Raw genomic sequence first — 19,588 nt, 5'->3', positions numbered from 1 at the left:
TCAATTTATAAACAAATTCATTAATTCACTTAACGGGGATATTTATGATAGACTAACTTCCAGGCTGGAGTTTCCAAATCAAATGTGAAGGTTAAATCAGCTAACTTTTGGTTCGTGGTATCAATGCTAAAATAAGCTAAGCTAACCGCCATAGTCAGTGACCATGTCTTGTTCTATTCATTAATGATGTCATGACACGTTCCCAGTGGAGTTGGAGTGGTGACATCATGGTAAACATGCAACACGCCACATTGTCATCATGAGAAAAGCGTCTCACATCATCCTGGGGGCCCCAATCGTGTACCCCCATCCTCCCACCATCCATGCTCCTCTAATTGCTTTATGTAATGACATGCGGCTTTATGGGAGGCCCCTCCTTCATCCTTCTCTTCCTCATCATCATCACCATCATGATTTGGGCTTCAAGTATAATGTCGTTTGCAACAATGGGTCAATTGAGTACTGTTGTGTGCAACAGTACAATATGTTTGTCAAATGTGCAGTTCAAAATCAATTCTTCGATGTTTGTTCGGTCCAAATTTTTGATGGAGACAGTAAGACTAACATCAATAGAATTCTTGCTATATTGTACGACAATTATGACGGATAGAATGACACCATCATGTCAATTGGATTCATGCCATGACATCAACAATTAAAGTTTGATAGACCCCGTGACATTGATTCATGTAGTATTTGATGTCAAATGTTAGCATTTTATATCAATAGTATTTTTGTTAAGACGCTAAATAAACAGAATTAATTCCTAGGGCGTTACTAAATAATCTTTCATATAAGTAAGACAATCGCAACGGATGAGAGAGGGAACGAACATCAAATTAAATGTTTGCTGTTCAAAATCAGAAAAATTCTTGCAACACTGTGGGATAATTCTTCAAATGTTTGAAAAAATATTTAAATCCCGCAATAAATCTATGTATGTATTTATTGCTGTTTGGTTCTTGTACCAATGTGAAGCTAATTCATCCCAACTGATAAGTGCTTGTTTATTTAACGCATACTGCTGTTTAGTATTCGAGCTTCACTAAATGTTGTACTTGCTAGCTTTAAACACTAGAGGGCGTCATGACCAAGTGACATACATTAAGCAGGTACACAAACTACGTAAAAGAAAGGAAGGCACCTTCCTCACTGCCACTTTCAGAGTCTCCACCTGGCCCACATCCGCAAAAACCCACCCCTGGAACCCAAACCCAGTCCTGAAACCCTACTCTGGTCTGAAACCCAATCTTGAAACTTTAACCCAGTTTTGAAAGCTTCCACTGAAAGCTATTTGTACCATCATGTTCTTGTTGCTGAGAAACAAAAAAGTGTAGTGAGAGATGCTGTGGGAAGGCCCCAGGCCGAGCAAACAACACCACAGTGCATTGTGGGTAGGAGTAGAATGTGAAATGTTGGAAGGCGTAAACAAAATTCATCCCAACCCCCAGCTGGTTGTTGTCCCAGTGTGGGGCCATGGCTGCACAATACGTGTTATGTTGCAATCAACAGCAGCTTGTGTTAGCTGAGGTTGTTATGGCACTATTTTTTAATAAAAGAAGCAAGCAGGCTGAACTAACGTCCGAGTCCATTCTAGTTCACACACAGAAATATTACTAAAACAGACTTAGCCCATCCTATACACTGTAACATAGAAAATACCCAAATTTAACCCTAAAATTAGGAGTGTGTCCTGTACACAGGTGCCTCCTATAATTGGGGAATTATGGTAATAATATTCTCTGATTAGTCAGGAAAGCTTACACTCACTGTGAGGCATTCAGCAGACGTGTTGAATTTACCATACCACATTTCTGACCATAAATTGCATATTGCAGCATTCTTTTTTTTATAGCTCCTTTCTAAACATTTTACTACTATACATTTAAAAGACCTTTTTTCCCATATGTTTTGACACCTACTTGTTTGCTTTCAGGATTGGTCCATTGCGAAGAAACACCCTCCCTTTAATCACATACAAGCCAACACTGAGGCCCAGGGAGGCTTCGCAGCTTTGTTATTTGCATTGGTCCGTGTGCAAGTGTGCACATTGAACCATTCATTAACTGCCCACACTGTCTGCAATGCTGAAATTAAAATAAAAGAAAAATGAACCCTGACAAAATGGTAGCTCCATCACATGAAGAGTGAAAACTTCACGTTCACAAACATGGTGAGGTGGAGGGAGTATTTTTCTTAGGGGGAGGATATCAAATGAAGTACTCAAGAATAAAGTAACACAGAATTAACTAGCCTCCACGTTCTTTCAAACTCAGTTTCAACAAAGTGGAGTATTACAGCAACCCGCGAGAAAAGTGTCACCACCAATTTCAATAAAGTTAAGAGTTAGAGCGAGCTACACATGCTAAAATGTGCTTGCTAGTTAGCATTTGAGCCCTCAAGACAGATCCACTACAGAGGGGAACAGGCTAACTTTTAAACTGCAGTTTCAACAGAGTTACAGTGAAATTGTGAAATACAAATGCAAAAATGTGTTAGGTAGTCATGACCATTATGAGTGGCTGATTAGAAAAAATGTCAACTTTAAACTTTGCGGTGCTGGTGATCAAACAAAAAGAAGACAAGAAACCGTAAGTTCACCTGAGACACAACGAGCTTCGTAAATGAGGCGTTCAAGTGTGTTACAGAACAGTGAATCAGACATCTCACACGTCATATGCTTAGCTAGCGCTTTAAAGTACTTGATCGAACCGGTCAAACGCAAAGAACCACCAAAATGCTTTGCTGCCATTCCCTCTACCAACAATCCTGCAAGGCTTTAACGGCTTTGTGGACTTTATGCCTTCACGCCTGTGCTAGTGTGTCTTCTTATGTGAGCTTGTTTGCAGTTAAACAAGGAAACAGTGCGTTGACACTGCAAGTGGCTTGAAAAAAAAAAAACTTGTGTAGTGGCATTTTCTTTCAAAAACTTGTGTAACGGCATTTTCTTAAAAAAAAAAAAAAAAAAAACTTGTGTCACTGCATTTTCTTAAAAAAAAATGTGTCCCTGCATTTTCTTAAAAAACAACTTGTGTCACAGCATTTTGTTATGTGAAAAACTGAAAAACACATTATTTCTACTATATATTATTGATTGCTTCATTCTTAACTCATTCAGATCCAAAAACATACTTTTACATTTTTTTAATGAGTCGAGGCATGCACGTCTGTGGGGCAGACGTGCGAACCACTCGTCCACTGTGTCGCCCCATGGGTGTCATAGTACATACAGTATTATATGTGGATAATAGCCAACAGTAGTATAAATAATCACTGATGAAAGTTTATATTCCATTTAATATACTATTGTTATATCAACAAATGAATTTAAAAAATTGTCATTTGTCATATTTGTGCAAAAATTCTAACATTGTTGTTGGCTGTTAACCAGGTTAATTTTGTACATTGTCAATGTTTTTTGAGTCATAGTGTAATCTTTACCATCTTTTGATATTATTTAGATTTTTGTACGAATATGTGTGTCTATTCTAATATTTTATGTGATATTTATCTAGTGTGCTAATTTGTTTTGTTTTTTTTACATTTTTAATTATTTTTATTTAATTCTTGTCCAATATTTTGACCATTTTTGATCATTTTCTTCCACATTATTCTCACAATACTTTAGCTAGGGGATGGAACACTTGTGATAACTAAGTGGTCGTGCCATGTTGAACTTTGACACAAGGTGATTATTTAGGAGAAATTTCAGGTCCTTAGTGTCTTCCTTCAATGTGGTCCCATTAATGTGAAATTTATCTGATGGACATTTAAAAGGATTGGACAAAATACGGCACAAGTTTAAACTTGTTTTAGGTTTACATAGCATACCATTTGCATAACCGCTTACATTTTATTATTTTTTTAATAGATTTGCGTTGTAATAATCAATTTTATAAATGTGTTATCTTGAATGTTTACGCGTTTCGTATAACACTTTAAGAATTTTTTTTTATTCGTTTTGTACAAATGTTTACATAAAATTAAAGTTACGGTATTTTCTGAATTTGTTATGTATTTTGCACTACGCTTAACACATTTTGATACATGCTGCTTAACTTGAGCAATTTATCCAAGGGAGCAAACACTTCACCCAAAGTACTCACTTCCCTGTTGAATGTTCTATGTCATAGAAAAGAATTAACGCTTCAAACTTTTGTACTTGCTGGGTTGGAAAAATTCCTGTTTGAGGAGTGCATACTTGTAAGCTTTTGTTTAAAGTGTTTTGTTTCCAAATGGCCGCTGACTGATAAAAGTGCTTTTATCTAGGGCACCAAATACTTGTTGACAGATTCAAAGACTTTATACAAAAAAATCAAAGGCAAGCAGCATGCTGCAACAAAAATATTTTGACCTACTTCACTTACTACTGCCAATATTCAAACCACAAGGCAGTCACAAAAGAAAAACAAAATGTCATAAAAGAAGGAAACAACACATGAGGTCAGGTATTAACAGCTGACTTTCCCGAACACTAACATTGACCTATTTAATATGGCGTTCACGTAAACTAATCACATTGAGGAAAACAAGTCGCAAATGATTCAAAACACGCACCTTTCAATAAAAAAATGTGTTAATTTGGTTGATAATACAAAACACGTTCGATTTTCAGTTTCAAAGAGTTTCTTACAGAGAGATACATTATCAAGATACTTGTCCAAGGCTATCAGTAGAAGTATTACTGCAGTATAACATATATGTTAGAGATTATCACTATACAACAAAGGTGTGATGTACAAAAGTATGTTTTTAGTGCTTTAGTGGCACAGATTATTTACTTTAATAGAAAGTGACCAATACTGTATACAAGAGGGTGGATAATAGATCATATAGTTGTTGACGATGCATCACCTGTTTTTCTCACTTTTGCGATTCCAATAATGGTGACATTGTATTAATAATGTTGTGAATCACCATACAGTAATGTATGTTACATCACACTTGCAATTTACACTACATATATTGTTTTGCAATAGATGATTCGATGATCCTGAATAGTATCATAAAACGTAATGTATCGTAACATCTGATTAATTGCTTCACTAAAACTAAACAGATATACATATAAATTAGACAAAGCTGTGATAAACTACATTTGCAATATGTTACATCTTTCGGCATTAAGTGTTCAAATGAGGAAGTAAAAAATCTAAACTAGTCTTATCCCTTGGTGTCTAAATAGTGTTTCATGTAACGCTATACTAATATGGTTATTCATATATTATATACTATGCACCACACTTACAGGCACATATTTACAAGCGTGAATATATCTCCAAAGCCTAATATAAAAATCCTTAAATATATGCTTCCATAGAGATTTCCTTTATTGTGTTTGTCACTTCTTGTATTGACTTATAGACATTCATACTATTTAAAGATTATTTTTCCCACAACTAATATGATAACGTATTTATTGTATATTATGGGAAATGTGTCTTACAAAAAAACTATTTGTTATGATGTGTAATTGACCCGCGCCAATTTTTCCACAGCGCGGTTTGGTATTGAGTCCAGGAAAGTCCGAAATATGATGCAACTCCTTTGAGTTATGATCCAACTTACTCAAATAGCCCACGCCCCCAAATAGCTTGCATCACTTTCTTCTGAGTAAATCCCTCAAGAACTGATACGGGCACAACGAAACAAATAAGAGATCAAATAAATATGCTTTGTGCTATAGCGTGAACGAATGGCTTTTTTTTTCAGTTGTGGAAGGGGAATGTATATTTTTAATGCCATAACCTGAAATGCAAATAAAGCAAGCGCCTTGTCCAATCATACGACGAAACACTGTGACGTCAACGTCCTTTCCAGCCAATCGGATATGACCACGATAGTAGAAAAATCGTCGACGCTACGTCGCAGGTCAGGCGAAGGAACCGGGCTGCAAGGAACAGCTCGGTTTTTTATTTTATTTTATTTTATTTTTTAATTGCGAGTTTGAGGAGGATAACGCAACAAGATGGTGGTGGTGGCAGCAACTAGCGGGAGCGCCCATAAACTGCTTCTCATCTCCGGGAAGCAGAGCGGCGGCAACTCGGCGGCGAGCTTCGGCCGCCCCATTTCAGTCGTCCTGCCGTCCGCCTCCAACCAAGCGTCGTCCGACTCCGAGTCGAGCAGCTCGGTGGGGCCGCCGGTACGCAAAAGGCAGCGGCTCACGCACTTGAGCCCCGAGGAGAAAGCACTTCGAAGGTTCGCTTTGATTTGTTTTTAATGTGTGCAATGGCGTGTGCTATTAAAGTGTCTTTGAATGTGGTCACGCACAATCATGAGATAGTGATTAAATCTTTCGAAAAGGCAGTGACGTTTAACCCAAGCGTGATAAAGTAGTCCCTCTTGTCGGATTTTTTTTAACCTTATTGTCATCATTTTTTTCTATATGCCCCTTTTCCCCTCAAATGCAATTATTTTTTAACACTCCCGTTCCGTCCTTTAATTATTAGTCTTTAACTGAACTTTGAAATTGTATTCCATTTTTATTAATCGGCGCGTTGATAATTTTCCCCCCTACGGCGCTCTAGTACAAGTTAATTAATACGTAAAGAATCTGAAGATTACATAGTTATTAGCTAGTTAATCGAGTTGCGTATAAGCCAAATTACTGTCAGTTGGACTTTAAAACCAGCTTATCTGGCCACAGTGAACCCGCCCGGCAGGACTTTGATGTGACGTGCCTGCGTGGCAGGAACATGGCCGGTTGAGATGATTACGCAGCATCACGGAAAGAATGCCATCACTTATGCTTATTCACACCCCCCTCCCCCCCTCCTCCTCCCAGGAAACTGAAAAACAGAGTTGCAGCCCAGACGGCCAGGGACAGAAAAAAAGCCAAAATGGGGGAACTGGAGCAGCAGGTCCTGGAGTTGGAACTAGAGGTACAGTAGCTTCCTGTTTGCAGTGGCTGGAATGCTGCAAATGTAATTAGTCTTGTCTGTTAAATTAGCCTACTTTAGAGTGTTACCTGTATTGGAGAGCAGGCAGGTTAAACTTGTATTGTCATTTGCATTTTTTTCCAGAACCAAAAGCTTCACATTGAGAACCGGCTTCTCCGGGAAAAAAACAATAACCTGCTTACCGAAAATGATGAGCTAAAGCAAAGACTTGGGTTGGAGTCCCTTGACACAAAGGGGAAGGTGTGTCTCTTAAGTTAAAAGGATTTCTTTTCTGGCAGCCTTGATTTCTCAACACTTTTTTTTCTTTTCTCCACTCCCAAGGTTCAGGCGTTCGTGTCTAATGGGAATGAAGCAGGTTTGGGAATCGGGTCTTCTGAGTCCGCAGCACTCAGGCTACGTGTGCCTCTGCAGCAGGTGCAGACCCAGCAGTTCCAAAACCTGAAAATTTCCCAATGGATACAGATGTTCCTGATGCTGCAGACAATGAGGTAGGCACCACTGAATTTTGGCAGAACATACCTGACCGAAGAAAAGTAGGGAAATGCCCATACATGACTAAAATAAGCAATATATGCAGATGAGTTGCTTGCAAGTGTCACATGACCTGAGCAACTGTGATGATATTTTCATTGGACACTGTCAAAATGGCCGCCCCCTGAAATGGGTGGATTTTGCTACGTAATTCAAACTACACAAATGATGTACTAAATCAAAATGCAGTTTGGAGTGGTATGCTACATAAAAGATAATGTAAAGAACATAGTTAAGTTGATTTTGTTTCCCCTTTAACCACTTGAGCGCTTCGGTGGGGTGAAAGTTCACCAAGCTAATTGCCCCCTTCGCTCCCTTGCCAGTCTGATCTTCTCCTGGGCATTCTGGACATCCTTGACCCAGAGCTGTTCCTCAAGTCTTGCCAGCAAGAGTGCGAGGGGCCGCCAGTGCTCCTGGTTGGCGAGGGGGAGCCAGTACCTGCCGCCGCACCTGCATCTCTGGGGTCCGCATCAATCAAGCTGGAGACCCTTAATGGACTGATCCACTTGGATCACATTTACACCAAGCCAGCAGAGGTGGCCATGAAAGACGGCGAGAAAAGCGACGACGACGACGTGATTGCTTCCTTTCCCGTCGCTGAGGTGGTGGTGGAGGAGGAGGAGGTTTGCGTCAAAGACGAGCCGGAGGAAGTGGTCATCCCCAGTCAGGTGGATGACTTCCTCTGTGTCGCCGCCTCCGCCCCTCCCGCCCTCAGCGGCCTGGACAAGAAAGCCAGCCTAGCGGACGCCTACAGCGACTCGGGATACGAGGGCTCCCCGTCCCCCTTCAGCGACATGTCATCCCCGCTCTGCTCCGAAAGCCCCTGGGATGACATGTTTGCCAACGAACTCTTTCCCCAGCTCATTAGCGTATGAACACGCTCACAATTTGCCATATAAAATTAGCAAACGTATCAATGGCGTCGGGCCAAACCCCCTGTCAAAATTCCTAATTTGTTTTTTTTTTTTCACACATCCGTATTATTGGTCAGTCCATTGGTGAGTTTTTTTTTTCCTCTTTTGACAATGAACATCAAGTGTTGAAAATGGCTACTGCGCCTTGATGATGCACAGTCGGTCGAACAAAAACAAAACTTCCCCGCCCGACGTCAGTGATACGTTAGTGCTAACGTGTAGCGCGAAAGCTAACAGTTAAGCGTCACTTGCTTGTTTTCTGGCAAAGCAGACGTCTCCCATTCACTTTACAGCAGGTCTGTAGCGCTCGCCATGCCGCAATGGCTCATGGGAGGTGGTGTTCGCTTCAAGATTCCAGTATTGAAAATGGGGAATGGGTTGGGGAAAGGAAAATGGGCCGGGTGGGGGGGATCATTTGAATATGTAATATTATTTATTTGTGTATTCTGCTTCTGGGTCGCTGTTGGCTAATACAAATGTAGTTCGTTCGCTTTTCTTGTAGTCTTACTGCATTAAAAAAAAACTTTGCATTGCAGTTTGTCACGTTTTCATCATTGCACCATGAAAATGTGCTTTTTAAAGCACAGGTTTGAAATACAGTATACTTTCAAGCGTGTGTCAGTTGTACGGTGTTAGTAATTGTCCATTACATAATCATCTCTGCACACGAAAATTTCGTTGGGTAGCTCCCATTAGTCAAACGATAAGACCAAAAATTGATTATCAACTCTGCAGTGAAACCAAATGAATGGGGTACATCTCAGGAAGATAAAAAATGTTGACTGCAGAGACCGTGTAAAATGGTGCAAAAGTGCAATATTTGGGTTGGCGATGTTCCCCTTGTCTTGCATAAGTCACTTCTGGGAAGGAGGTGGTTACGTAACAGCCAAAGGGGAAAAAAAAAAGAAAAAAAGATGCTCCACTAGAAATGGAGAAGAAAGGGGTCAGCCGCTGCGGATTTCAACTTCCTTTAAACTTAACTCCCTCACTACCATTGACGGCCATAGATGTCAAAGATCCAATTTAACCAGGCTGGCAGTGCAGGTGAGTCGCACAATTTGACGCTTGGCTCGGGCTCTCTTCCAGGGTGCAGATAATGCGCGGCAACCAGGCCAGGGGAACAAAAAGCTTTTACAAGATGCTGGTTTCACCTGATTACATCACTTTCTCATGTCACTGATCTGTTTTCTTATCTCCATTTACTGAAAGTGGCGACTGGTATTTCATACTCGCGCCACCCAATAGCTCATTCTAAAGGGGACACGTTTATGTAAAAGCAGGTCAGTAAAGAATCAAACCCAGAACCTAAGAACTGTGAAGCAAACCTGCTAGTATTCACAAGCTCATCGTACTGCTTGCTATACTTACTGACGAGTGTAATTTGTTGACTTATTTTTCATCACGTTCGAGACGAGTAATACGTGTGCGCTAGTCCTGATCGTCATGGTAACGAAAGCCTTACTTTGGGTTGGCTCTACAACAGATGTCTCTCTCAGGGTGTCTCTTTTGCATGAGACAATATCGCCTCCTACAAGCAACGAGAGTGCTGAGTTGTGGGGAAAATTGGTTGGGGTATTTTTTTTTTATACAAATAATTTTATCACATGATAATTGAACTTACTAACCAGTGGCCTGGCACACTCATTATAGTTAGTTTTTATTCCATTTTTCCATTGTTGATCACTTTTAGTTAGTTTCAATTAGTTTTTGAAGCAAGTGTTTAAAATGAGTTTTGTTTGAGTTTCTTATTAGATTTACTATCTTTTTTAAAATATATGGGTCATTCAAGACTTAGAGGACATTTTAGCTTCAAATCATTTGAAACGTTAACGTTCATTTTCTGATTTCCCTCGCTTCATATTCATCAACCAACTATTGTAAGGTTGATTAGATCATCTTACAGATCAATGGCAACATTTTTATTACATAATTTAATGAATACATGAATACAAATGTACTCTCACTGTACAGGAACAGGGTTGCAAATCTATGCAAATGTTAGCATTCTCTCAAGAGTAGAATCTATTTGTTTAGGCAGCTGTTACTGCTAATCAAGAGGACAAACTTATTTATGTATATTCTGATTATAAACATAGCAGGGTTGCAAGAGGTAGAATGATATTCAAGTAAGACTTACTAATTTGTAAAAATACAAGAGAGGACATACCCATTCTTTTGGAAAACAAATTCTTCTACCATGCTAACTGTGGGGCGCATGTTCCTTCATTTAAAACAAATATTCCCAAAGTTGCAAGGCAGCAATGAAACAACACAAAATTACAAAAAAAAAAAAAGCTGTTAATACCATACATAAAATTCAGTAAACTGCAATTCTCAAAACCCTTTGTTCTTCTGTATGGACAACCACTAAAACCAAAAGAAATAATCTGATGGAAATAAGTGTAACATTTGTTTTTTACTGACCACCTGGGTTTGTTTGTACAAAGACCTTTTCACTTAACATGCATGAGAACTCTCTGTGTAGCTAGAACGAGACGACCTTGACATCTAACTGATAGGCAAGTTGAAGACCGGGATGTTTCTTTGTGTTTGGGGCTGACTTTCATCTTCACTCTTTTGAATAAGAATTTTGTCTTTCGTTTGTCCCTTCACACTTTTACAAAACACCAGACTGCTCTGTTAAGACTTGTGTTTTTGAAACTTCAAATAAAAGGAACCGGAAAAGGACATTTTACCATGAATATGTTTTGTTTTGTTTTGTTTAATAAAATGTAGTTTTAATCCATTTCAATTGTGAACACGTACTCATTTTTACGGTATTTTGTGAGTGCATTTTTCCAATGTTCAGTTTCGATGCAAACTACATTTTTCTTGCATGTGTTTATCTGTATATTAAAATCAGCTGTTGTATACAACGTTGATATCACGTAAAAGTACCTACTACTAATACATCTGAGTTTTTGAGGCAACCCAAAGGAAACCGCAGAACTTCTGCTTTAGTGAAACTCTCGAAAAATTCCTTTTAAGGTCGTGAAATCGAAACACATCTGCAGCTCTTCAGAAATCACCCGTGTGAGACCGCAAGCTGATTCCACTTCCCAGTATGTGATTGAGAGGGCTGAAGCTATTTGTAGTCTTTGTAAGCCTACATATGCGTAAACACCAACGTTTCAGGCCGTCCATTTTTTTTCGGTTCCTGAACCTCAAGAAACCTTACGCGAGAAGAACATTTTCCCACGGACCCCCTCATGATCCTAAAAGCAACATAACTAGCACGTGTACCCCAAACATGTCATAAGGATTATGAAAAAAGTTACAGGGAGCCTCAAGGCCATTCAGTAGTAGCCTAGCTATTACTGAAACATAGTATTAGCTAGGCTAATAGTCAGACTTTCGGAAAGGTGGCAGCTGATCAAACAAAGTTGATGATTCATGCAAAGCAAACAAGAGGCGAAAGCTGTTGACAAGGACACTGTGTGACACTTTTTCTCATGGCGCCAAGGCAAGTAAGCGCGCAGTCACATAAATCCCATTTTTGCCGGGATCTGTCGGGGGTATTGAAGGTTTAATGAATGATGCATCGGAGTAGGAACGAGGCGGCGTCAGAGTAGACAAACAGCATATGTCCAACTGTGCATGTAAACACGGATGAACACCAGCCAGCAACCTGTTTAACAGCAAACATACATGCGCATGCACACACCCTAAATTAGTCAGTGAAACACACTCGCTTAGCTAAGTACACACAGACGTACTTCCGCTAAGTTGTATTCAAATACTGTAGTGCCAAAAGCAGGGTCTGAGCTGAACTGTGTTTGTTTTGGAATGTTATCTTGGTGAGATGATTATCCTACATACGGCCTTTTATTTTGAGCGGCCTAAGGCACACTAGTGCACTAATCATGTTGTCTCAACCGCTGGTTCGCAACCTTTTTTGATGCATGCCCTGCGAAATGTTTTTTTTTTTCCCGGCCCGATAATTACTATAAAGCACAAAACATTTTTGAAAAGACAAAAAAGTCAGCTTCTGAAGTTTGGAACAACATTCGTAATGATATCTTTAGGTGTACTTTATCCAGACACGCTAGGACGCGCGTGTCAAACTCACGGCTAGGGGGCCAGATCGGGCCCGCCACATCATCTTATGTGGTCCGCCAAATAACTGATTTGACTTCAAGTTTCTGGCTTAAATACCAAACTTGCAAGTTGTCTCATTTTCTTGCCTTCCCTCCTTCTGCTCTTCCCTCTGTCCCCTCCCTTCTTCCCACCTTTGTTTCTTCCCCTTCCTTCAATCTTTCACATTCCTTCCTCCTTTGTTTCTACCTTCTCCCCTCCCCTCTACCTAAACTTTCCACCCTTCCTTTCTTTCCGCTCCTTCCTTTTTCTTCCATATCCTATCCTTCATTTTTCACTCCTTCTTTTCCTCTCCTTTTCTCTTTTTCCTTGCTTCCATCACATCCCTTCCTTCATTCCTTGCTTCCTTCCGTCTTCTTCTATTCTGTCCCTCGTTCCTTCATATTGCTTCCTTCATTTTTTCTCAACTTAGTTCTTTCCTTCCACACTTTTAGAATTTGGGGGAAAAAAAAAAAAACATATTTTGTCCCCAATCTCTCTTGTGAACTGTTTTTAATCGGCCTTTGATTTCAAAACTTAGGTAAATGTCTAATAAACACACTTAAAATGTTTTCGACTTCATGGTCATTCCGGCCCTCTGACAAAAAACATAACTACAATGTGGCCCAAGATAAAAATGAGTTTGACACCCCTGCTTGTGTAAAATCTGTTTTAATTTTGGTCCTGGAAAATGGTGTCACTAAAAAAGTCAATAACACACAATTTAACAAGAAGTTGCTTCATGTTACAATTAATTTGCCCTTAATTTGAAAATAAAAAGGTACAGTTCCAGTTCCAGCATCAAATTAGTTTTACTGACACCTGCAGAAACCCAGCGAAACTCTCACATAGCTCCCGAAGTGCCTTTACGGAGCCTCAGGGGTACACGTACCCCCATATGAGAACTGGTCACATCTCCATCTTGAGGCACTGCACCTGTCAAGTGGATTAAATATCTTGGCTAATGAGAAGGGCCTACAAAAAAGTATTGCCTTCATATTTATGCTCAGTACATTTGAAATTCCATATCATGAAACATGTTTTCACACTTTCTCCTTAACTATCCAAGACTGAATGTAACTTTTCAGACCTTGACTGGTTGTTAAAAATAAGGCAAAAATCAACAGCGTCACAAATGTAAATACAACAACTCGGAACTTTTTGTGTTTTTCCCCCACTTGATGGAGCTTAAAGAAGGAAAAAACTGTTCCTGCTGTTGATTGATGAGATTGTTCGAGCGGACAAGCTTCCATATGTATGGGAAGTGAAACCATAGAAACAGGGAGCTTGTGTAATGTGTGACGCACTTCCGTCCAGCTTCATCACAGAAACACTCAGCATGTCTTGTCTGCCTTCATTGAGCCTTGCACTTTTAAGTGAAATACTTAACATTATTTTCTTTGGAAGTGGCGAAAAGTTTCTGTTGGACAGCGTAAAATTGTGCACCCAATTAAGTTTCTTTCTCACATTTTATGCGTTGTGACATGTGGCTGCTCTGGCTCCTCTGTTGTCACGGTAACTGAGGATAACATCTCTCCTGGAAACCACTGACGTGTGTGCGTCACGGTGATAATGTTCCACCACATTATTTAGAGTGGAAAAAATAACAACTTTGTTTTTTTTTACTTTAGGCTATGTTCGCAGTGATCAAAAATTATTTTTTGTGTGAGGAGGAGAATTGGTAGTTTTGTATTAAGAACAAAATGTGTATTCAGAACAATCAAATAAATTCTCTTTGGAAATGTCCAAGCTGGCATAACGCTATCATGTATTGGAAAACGCCATTGACGAGCTGACATTTTGGCCCTGTATGTTAATACTTTTAGTGACGGAACACAATTGGTGAAGCAGCTCATGTAGACAGATAATCTGCAATACTCAAAGGCATATATTCTTTATCCTCTGCAAAAAAGACTAAACAAAACAATTTTGTCTATATGCCTGTATTACACGGCATCCTACTACTGGGTTTAATTCTTTTAATTCTATTTGTCCCCAAGCTGTGGTTTTATGAGGTGCAATATTTGGAGTGTAATTTTGAAGAAAAAACACTTTGTGAGGTGTGACATGATGTGTAAACAAGCAGGACTAAAAGTTTCTAATGAAAGAAAGAGTCAATGGCCTTGGAACAGCTAATCAGCTCGAATGGCTAAACGGTCAACTGCTTCGGTCCAATCAACCGTTCGCGGCGTATATTTACCGCGTGGCTATTTCGGTCAGCGAGACGGCTTTTTCGTCAAGCTCGTGTGACAAGTCGCGGTGAACCTGATCAAGCTGACATTTGTCACAGCGACTCAGATAAGCGAGCATGCACGTGTGCAGGAATGCGAAAAGAACTGGCTTACAAGTCAGATGTGGTTACACTCGACTGGATAATATACGACAGAAGTGTAGAGCATTTACATGTGTTTACATTAGAGTAGAGGAGTTTGACCTCTGTGCAAACATTCCTCTCCTGATCCCCTCCATCAGTCCTACAACATTTCAGCATGTTGGATAAGATGCAACGTCAATATTGGAATTTTTCTCGTAGGTTGCGAAAAACAGAATTCAAAAAGAGCCCGACAAGCTTACATGATGTCATCCTAAGCAATTAGGGCTAAAAACTGTTTGTGTTTTACAAGTATTTTTTTTTTCAGAATAATATTTTTTCTTCCCACAGGAGTTAGTCTTTTTTGTTAATTAGTTATCTTGGTGTTTGTATTTCAATAATGTATTTTTTGGATTAGTGTTTATTATGCATGTCGTATTCATGGGGTGGGAGTTCAAATATCATTTGCCTCATGATTTTTAATATTCTGTTTGCAATATTGATGTTTCCAAATAAATGTACCTTTGATCATTTGTATTTTTCCACATGTATCTATTTTTCATCTGTATTGTTCTATTTTTATTTTGTATTTTGTGCAGTTTATTTGTATTTTATGCCCATTTCCTGATACTTTATTTATACTAAGTTTTTCGTCTAGTTTATTTTTGTCTCATACATTTTTAATATTTTTTTAAATATTTACACTTATTTTCTGTTTCACATTTTGTACGTTTTTTAATACACAGTATTTATGTTTTTTTTCCCCCAATTTTTTGGGTATTATTTTCAGTTTGTATAATTTTTCTAATACTTTTTAATATTTGTTTAACAAATGTTCAATTGATTTTTTTCCCCAATACCCATGTTTTTGTCTAAGATGTTATGTAAAAATTTTTTTTATGTGTACCTAATGGTTTGACTTCATTGTTATCAGCAACAACACTGACATGTAGACGCTAAAAAGGAACTGCTTTGTGCAGAGCTCTAAAACAAACTTCTTGTCTGTTGGATGACGGGTGAAAGCAGTTTGTTTTGAAGAGAAGGTGGTGATCGGGGTTAACACATTTCAGAAATTCCACATAGTTTGACAAACCCCCCCTTCTTACTTCACGGAACCTTCATCTTGACTAGCCTGATGAGATAAGTCGCTCATCTTTCTGGCATTAGATCTCATCTATCTGCTCTAAGTACACCTTCTCAAATTACCTTGGAGTAGTAAAGTGATGCTTTTGATGTTGGTGGGAAAGGCCGCGCCTTTGACTACGGGGGTTGGGACAGAGGAGTGATTTTGTGTTGGGAGTCAATTGTCAAAATGTGTGGTTCAAACCAAAATGGCTGGCTTCCAAAGTTCTTTCAAGCAAGGATTTTATTAGACATTTTGCGGGTCTAGCAGTGATATACATGCCCACAAATTTTATGTTGTAAAGTCCAACTGGCTTTTGAGGGTTGAAAATGTCAATCTAATTCCCTGCCAGTTTGGCTTTAGCCACAGGTGCTTCCAATTAGCTGTCAGATTAATGAACTCATTTGGCTGCAGGTTGAATAGAAGCAAGCACGTGTGGTTAAAGCCAAAACGTGGCGTGGGTTTCACCCTCTGGACTTGGTTTTCCCATCTCTGGTCCCATGTTATAGTCGCCTTCAACCGGTATGCCACAAGCAAAACTCTTACCGTGTTTTATGTGAACTCCCAATTAGTACTATAGCCCCACCTGCAGGACACGACTTAAATTCCTGAGTACAGCGATATGTTCGATCTCATACCGTGAAATTAGGGTTGGATGCGCAACGCAGTCCATGTATTATTAACAGCTTCCAGTTGTCGGTTTGCTCGATTTGATTTTTTTTTAACAAATTGGCTCTACGCACGACGATGTCGTTCTTTTAAGAGTCATGGGGTCCATCGGCCTTTCAACATTTTGACGTTTCACTTCACTTACATTTACAGCTTCTCTCGTGCACAAATCGTCAACTTCCGCCATTTTCTTCTTCTGTGGTAGTTCTCCGGAGAACAAATCGACGCATTATACGACCGACATCTTGAAGCGGTATCGACGACCACAAGTGCAAGCACTGGCGAAGAGATGCAAAGATGTCACAGTGCAAATTGTCTTTACTGTAAAAGCAGGTCAGACACAAACATGACATTTGACTTGTACCTAAAATTTAATGTTAAATAATAAAACCAGTTTATGACACGGTCCTTTTAGATGCACAGTAACGATAACATGAGACTAAACAAAACTTTTTTAAAGACGTAGCACAAAACATAAGCGAACCACAGTCCTGTGATTATTTATTAATAGTTTGGAACATGTTTGTGTTTGCTGTAATGTCTTTTTTTTTTTTTTGCTCCTCAACCAATGACATCATTGATCATCAACTAATTCCAACCATTAAAGTGATCACTGATTTTGCATAAAATGATGATCTGATCATATCTCTGTAAAATTTAGTTAAGACTTTTCCTCATTGTGTGTTTTCATGTGCGACACCATATTTGCCTCCACGCAGAACCTCCTGCCGCAAACCAGGCAAGCAAAATCTTTTCCTCCCCTGTGTATTCGCATATGTGTCTCCATAGCAGACTCTCGAGAAAAGATTTTGCCGCAGAATGAGCAGGTCAAAGTTTTTTCTACCACGTGTGTTTTCACGTGCCAGTCTAGGTTGACCTTCTGACTGAATCGCTTATTGCAAATGGAACAATTAAAGGATTCTTCTCTGTGTATTTGTATGTGATCGTTTAAACTTCTCTTGCAGGAAAATATTTTACCGCAAATCGGACAGACTAAAGATTTATTGACGGAATGCGTTAGGTTGTGCGCAATCAAAGCAACGCTTGAACTAAATCTTTCACCGCAAACGAGGCATCTCAGTGAATGATCCCCCCTGTGTTTCCTCATGTGTACTGCCAGGTGACTCTTTCGAGAGAATCTGTGACTACAAATTGAGCAGTATAAGGGTTTCTCTCTGGCACGGGTGCTTAGTTGCGACTTCATGCTTGCCGTCGGACTATGATGGTCAGGCGGTGACCAATCGGGCGATTTGTCATCATCTTCGCTCTTTACTAAGGCGCCGGTCAGCAACAAGTTGCCAATACCGGACTCCTCCTCTTCTTCCTCCTTAATGTGGGCGGGCTGGGAGTGTTCCAAACTGGAGCTCCCTTCAAGCTCTTCTGTAGAATATAATCAACCATAGGTGGGAATACAGTCAGAAGCCTTCACCTTCAAATTTCACAGATTTATGTTTGTATAAAATTCTTACAATTTATCGTGGATGCAAATTTGTACTTTTTGCGCACGTTATAACTTTTTTTTCATTGCCAAAAACTAGTAAGACTTCACAAATGCAAAAATATGATTTCTATTCTATTTCTTCATAATTACTGAATATGCACCAATCGGAGCGCTGCCAATTTCATTGTATATCTGCTGTACAATGACAAAAGGAATTCTATTGTTCTCTAAAAATGAGCATTTTGTGCATTTTTTTTAATCGATATATTGCAGTGGCCCTAAAATATCACCATCACAATCGGTGAAGTTTTTTTTTAGTATTCTTTTGAACATACAATTGAGAGAAAAAAATAGTTCACTTAAAAAAACAACATATATTTCAAGTTGTATATAGGAAAGTATCACATTGCAGTACTGTAAGTGACATGATAAAATATGTTAATATGTTTTATTAAGTTGCATTTGTCTGTGTGAGGCCTGGTCTCACCTTCTGAGTCGGTACCACTTCCCAAAAGTTCATCGATGTCATCGTCGGAGAGCGGAGCAAAGAGATGGTTTGCTTGCGATGCCTCGCGATGGTCTCCTTTGCTCTCTGTGATCATGTGTTGCGACTCAGTTGCTTCTTCAGGTTGCATGGGGACAGCCGCCGCCGCCTCCTCTTTTATGTAGAAAGGCTGCAGATTCTCCAAACTGGTGGTGCCCCCATGCAGGTGAGGGGGACGCGGTTGTACATGGTGATCGGTCTGTGACTGGGTGTCTGCATGACAGGGGACCGAAATGACCAAGAAGGACAGAGTTTAATTTGTGTGTGTTTGCTTGCCTTTTCTCTGCTTCACACTCCAATCCGGTAAGTGGAAGTAACGCACCAATAGGTGGTTTGCAAACCGCCGGCCTGAGTAGCCTGGATTCCAACATTGCCAGCTCGTACGCATTTGATCACACCTCATTCATCTCAGGTTTGTTTAAAAAATTGCACCAAATATGAATGTATGTTTTTCTCTAATAATGACAAGCAGAAGAAAAATGGAAAGATTGATGTCTTGTCATTTTTAGTTGGGCGAATTCGTGTTGATGATGAATGCAAAGCTCAAACAAGTAAACAATTATCCAAAACATGATAAGCTCTTTAAGTTCTATTAAAAGCTTGAATAAACGTTTTATGCTTATCGGGAGCGATTTACCCAACTCTCCCTTTCAACCAATTTCCTTTTTTATTAACTTTCCAGTTTGAATGTGGCAAAACTTTAAAGGTATGAACATCTGAACGCACCTTTGACGTGCAACGCCAGTTGTGTCTTGGAAATAGCTTCCAGTTGTCGTCGTTGTTGCTGACTCTCTTGTCTGGCTCGACAAAGTTGCTCCTCGTACGACGCGATCGTTCTTTCGATCAGACCGAATATTTCGTCAGCGGCCGCAATTAGTCGCTCTCTGACCAAATCTTTCAACATTTTGACGATTTAACTGTTCAACTTCGTGACCCTCACACACCGATTTTAACACTAGGGTTCTGCTTTATTTGTTTGTTATGGTTCTTCTTTTATTGATTTGGCAGACAGCGAAACGTTTAATGGTGCATTACCGCCACCAACTGGTGTGGAGTGCTGATAATGCTTTGTTTTAACTTGA

The 19,588-nt window shown here is 39.5% G+C and overlaps 2 protein-coding genes and 1 long non-coding RNA gene across 3 annotated transcripts; 2 read left to right on the top strand and 1 right to left on the bottom strand.

The window, feature by feature from the left end:
• The first annotated feature begins 5,841 nt into the window (after positions 1-5,841).
• xbp1 (X-box binding protein 1) lies at positions 5,842-8,879 on the top strand. The gene is given in 6 exon segments (XM_088423769.1): positions 5,842-6,198; positions 6,785-6,881; positions 7,023-7,139; positions 7,221-7,301; positions 7,304-7,387; positions 7,754-8,879. Coding segments are annotated over 6 exon segments (1,161 nt in total). The 5' UTR covers positions 5,842-5,968; the 3' UTR covers positions 8,306-8,879.
• A 199-nt stretch (positions 8,880-9,078) lies between these two features.
• Positions 9,079-17,452, top strand: LOC148429255 (uncharacterized). The gene is made up of 2 exons (XR_015866749.1): positions 9,079-9,388; positions 16,727-17,452. It is a non-coding gene; the product is annotated as an uncharacterized LOC148429255 (long non-coding RNA).
• LOC148429254 (uncharacterized) lies at positions 16,822-19,478 on the bottom strand. The gene is made up of 3 exons (XM_088423643.1): positions 19,233-19,478; positions 18,450-18,719; positions 16,822-17,901 (listed from the first exon to the last, which is right to left on the bottom strand). Exons 1-3 carry the CDS (start codon positions 19,408-19,410, stop codon positions 17,183-17,185), a joined length of 1,167 nt encoding a protein of 388 aa, XP_088279769.1. The 5' UTR covers positions 19,411-19,478; the 3' UTR covers positions 16,822-17,182.
• Positions 19,479-19,588: the final 110 nt, after the last annotated feature.

This window comes from Hippichthys cyanospilos, chromosome 1 (assembly GCF_059441005.1).
Source record: "Hippichthys cyanospilos isolate Australia breed blue-spotted pipefish chromosome 1, RoL_Hcya_1.0, whole genome shotgun sequence".
NCBI classification, from domain to species: Eukaryota; Metazoa; Chordata; class Actinopteri; order Syngnathiformes; family Syngnathidae; genus Hippichthys; species Hippichthys cyanospilos.
The sequence above is the reverse complement of the archived record's forward strand: the minus strand, read 5'-3'. Positions and strand labels throughout refer to the sequence as shown.

Coding starts and splice junctions, on each gene's coding strand:
- LOC148429254 (XM_088423643.1), bottom strand. CDS start 19,410: ATGTTGAAAGATTTGGTCAGAGAGCGACTAATTGCGGCCGCTGACGAA. Junction 18,720..19,232: donor ACTGGCGTTGCACGTCAAAG/GTGCGTTCAGAT, acceptor CCTGTCATGCAG/ACACCCAGTCACAGACCGAT. Junction 17,902..18,449: donor AAGTGGTACCGACTCAGAAG/GTGAGACCAGGC, acceptor TATATTCTACAG/AAGAGCTTGAAGGGAGCTCC.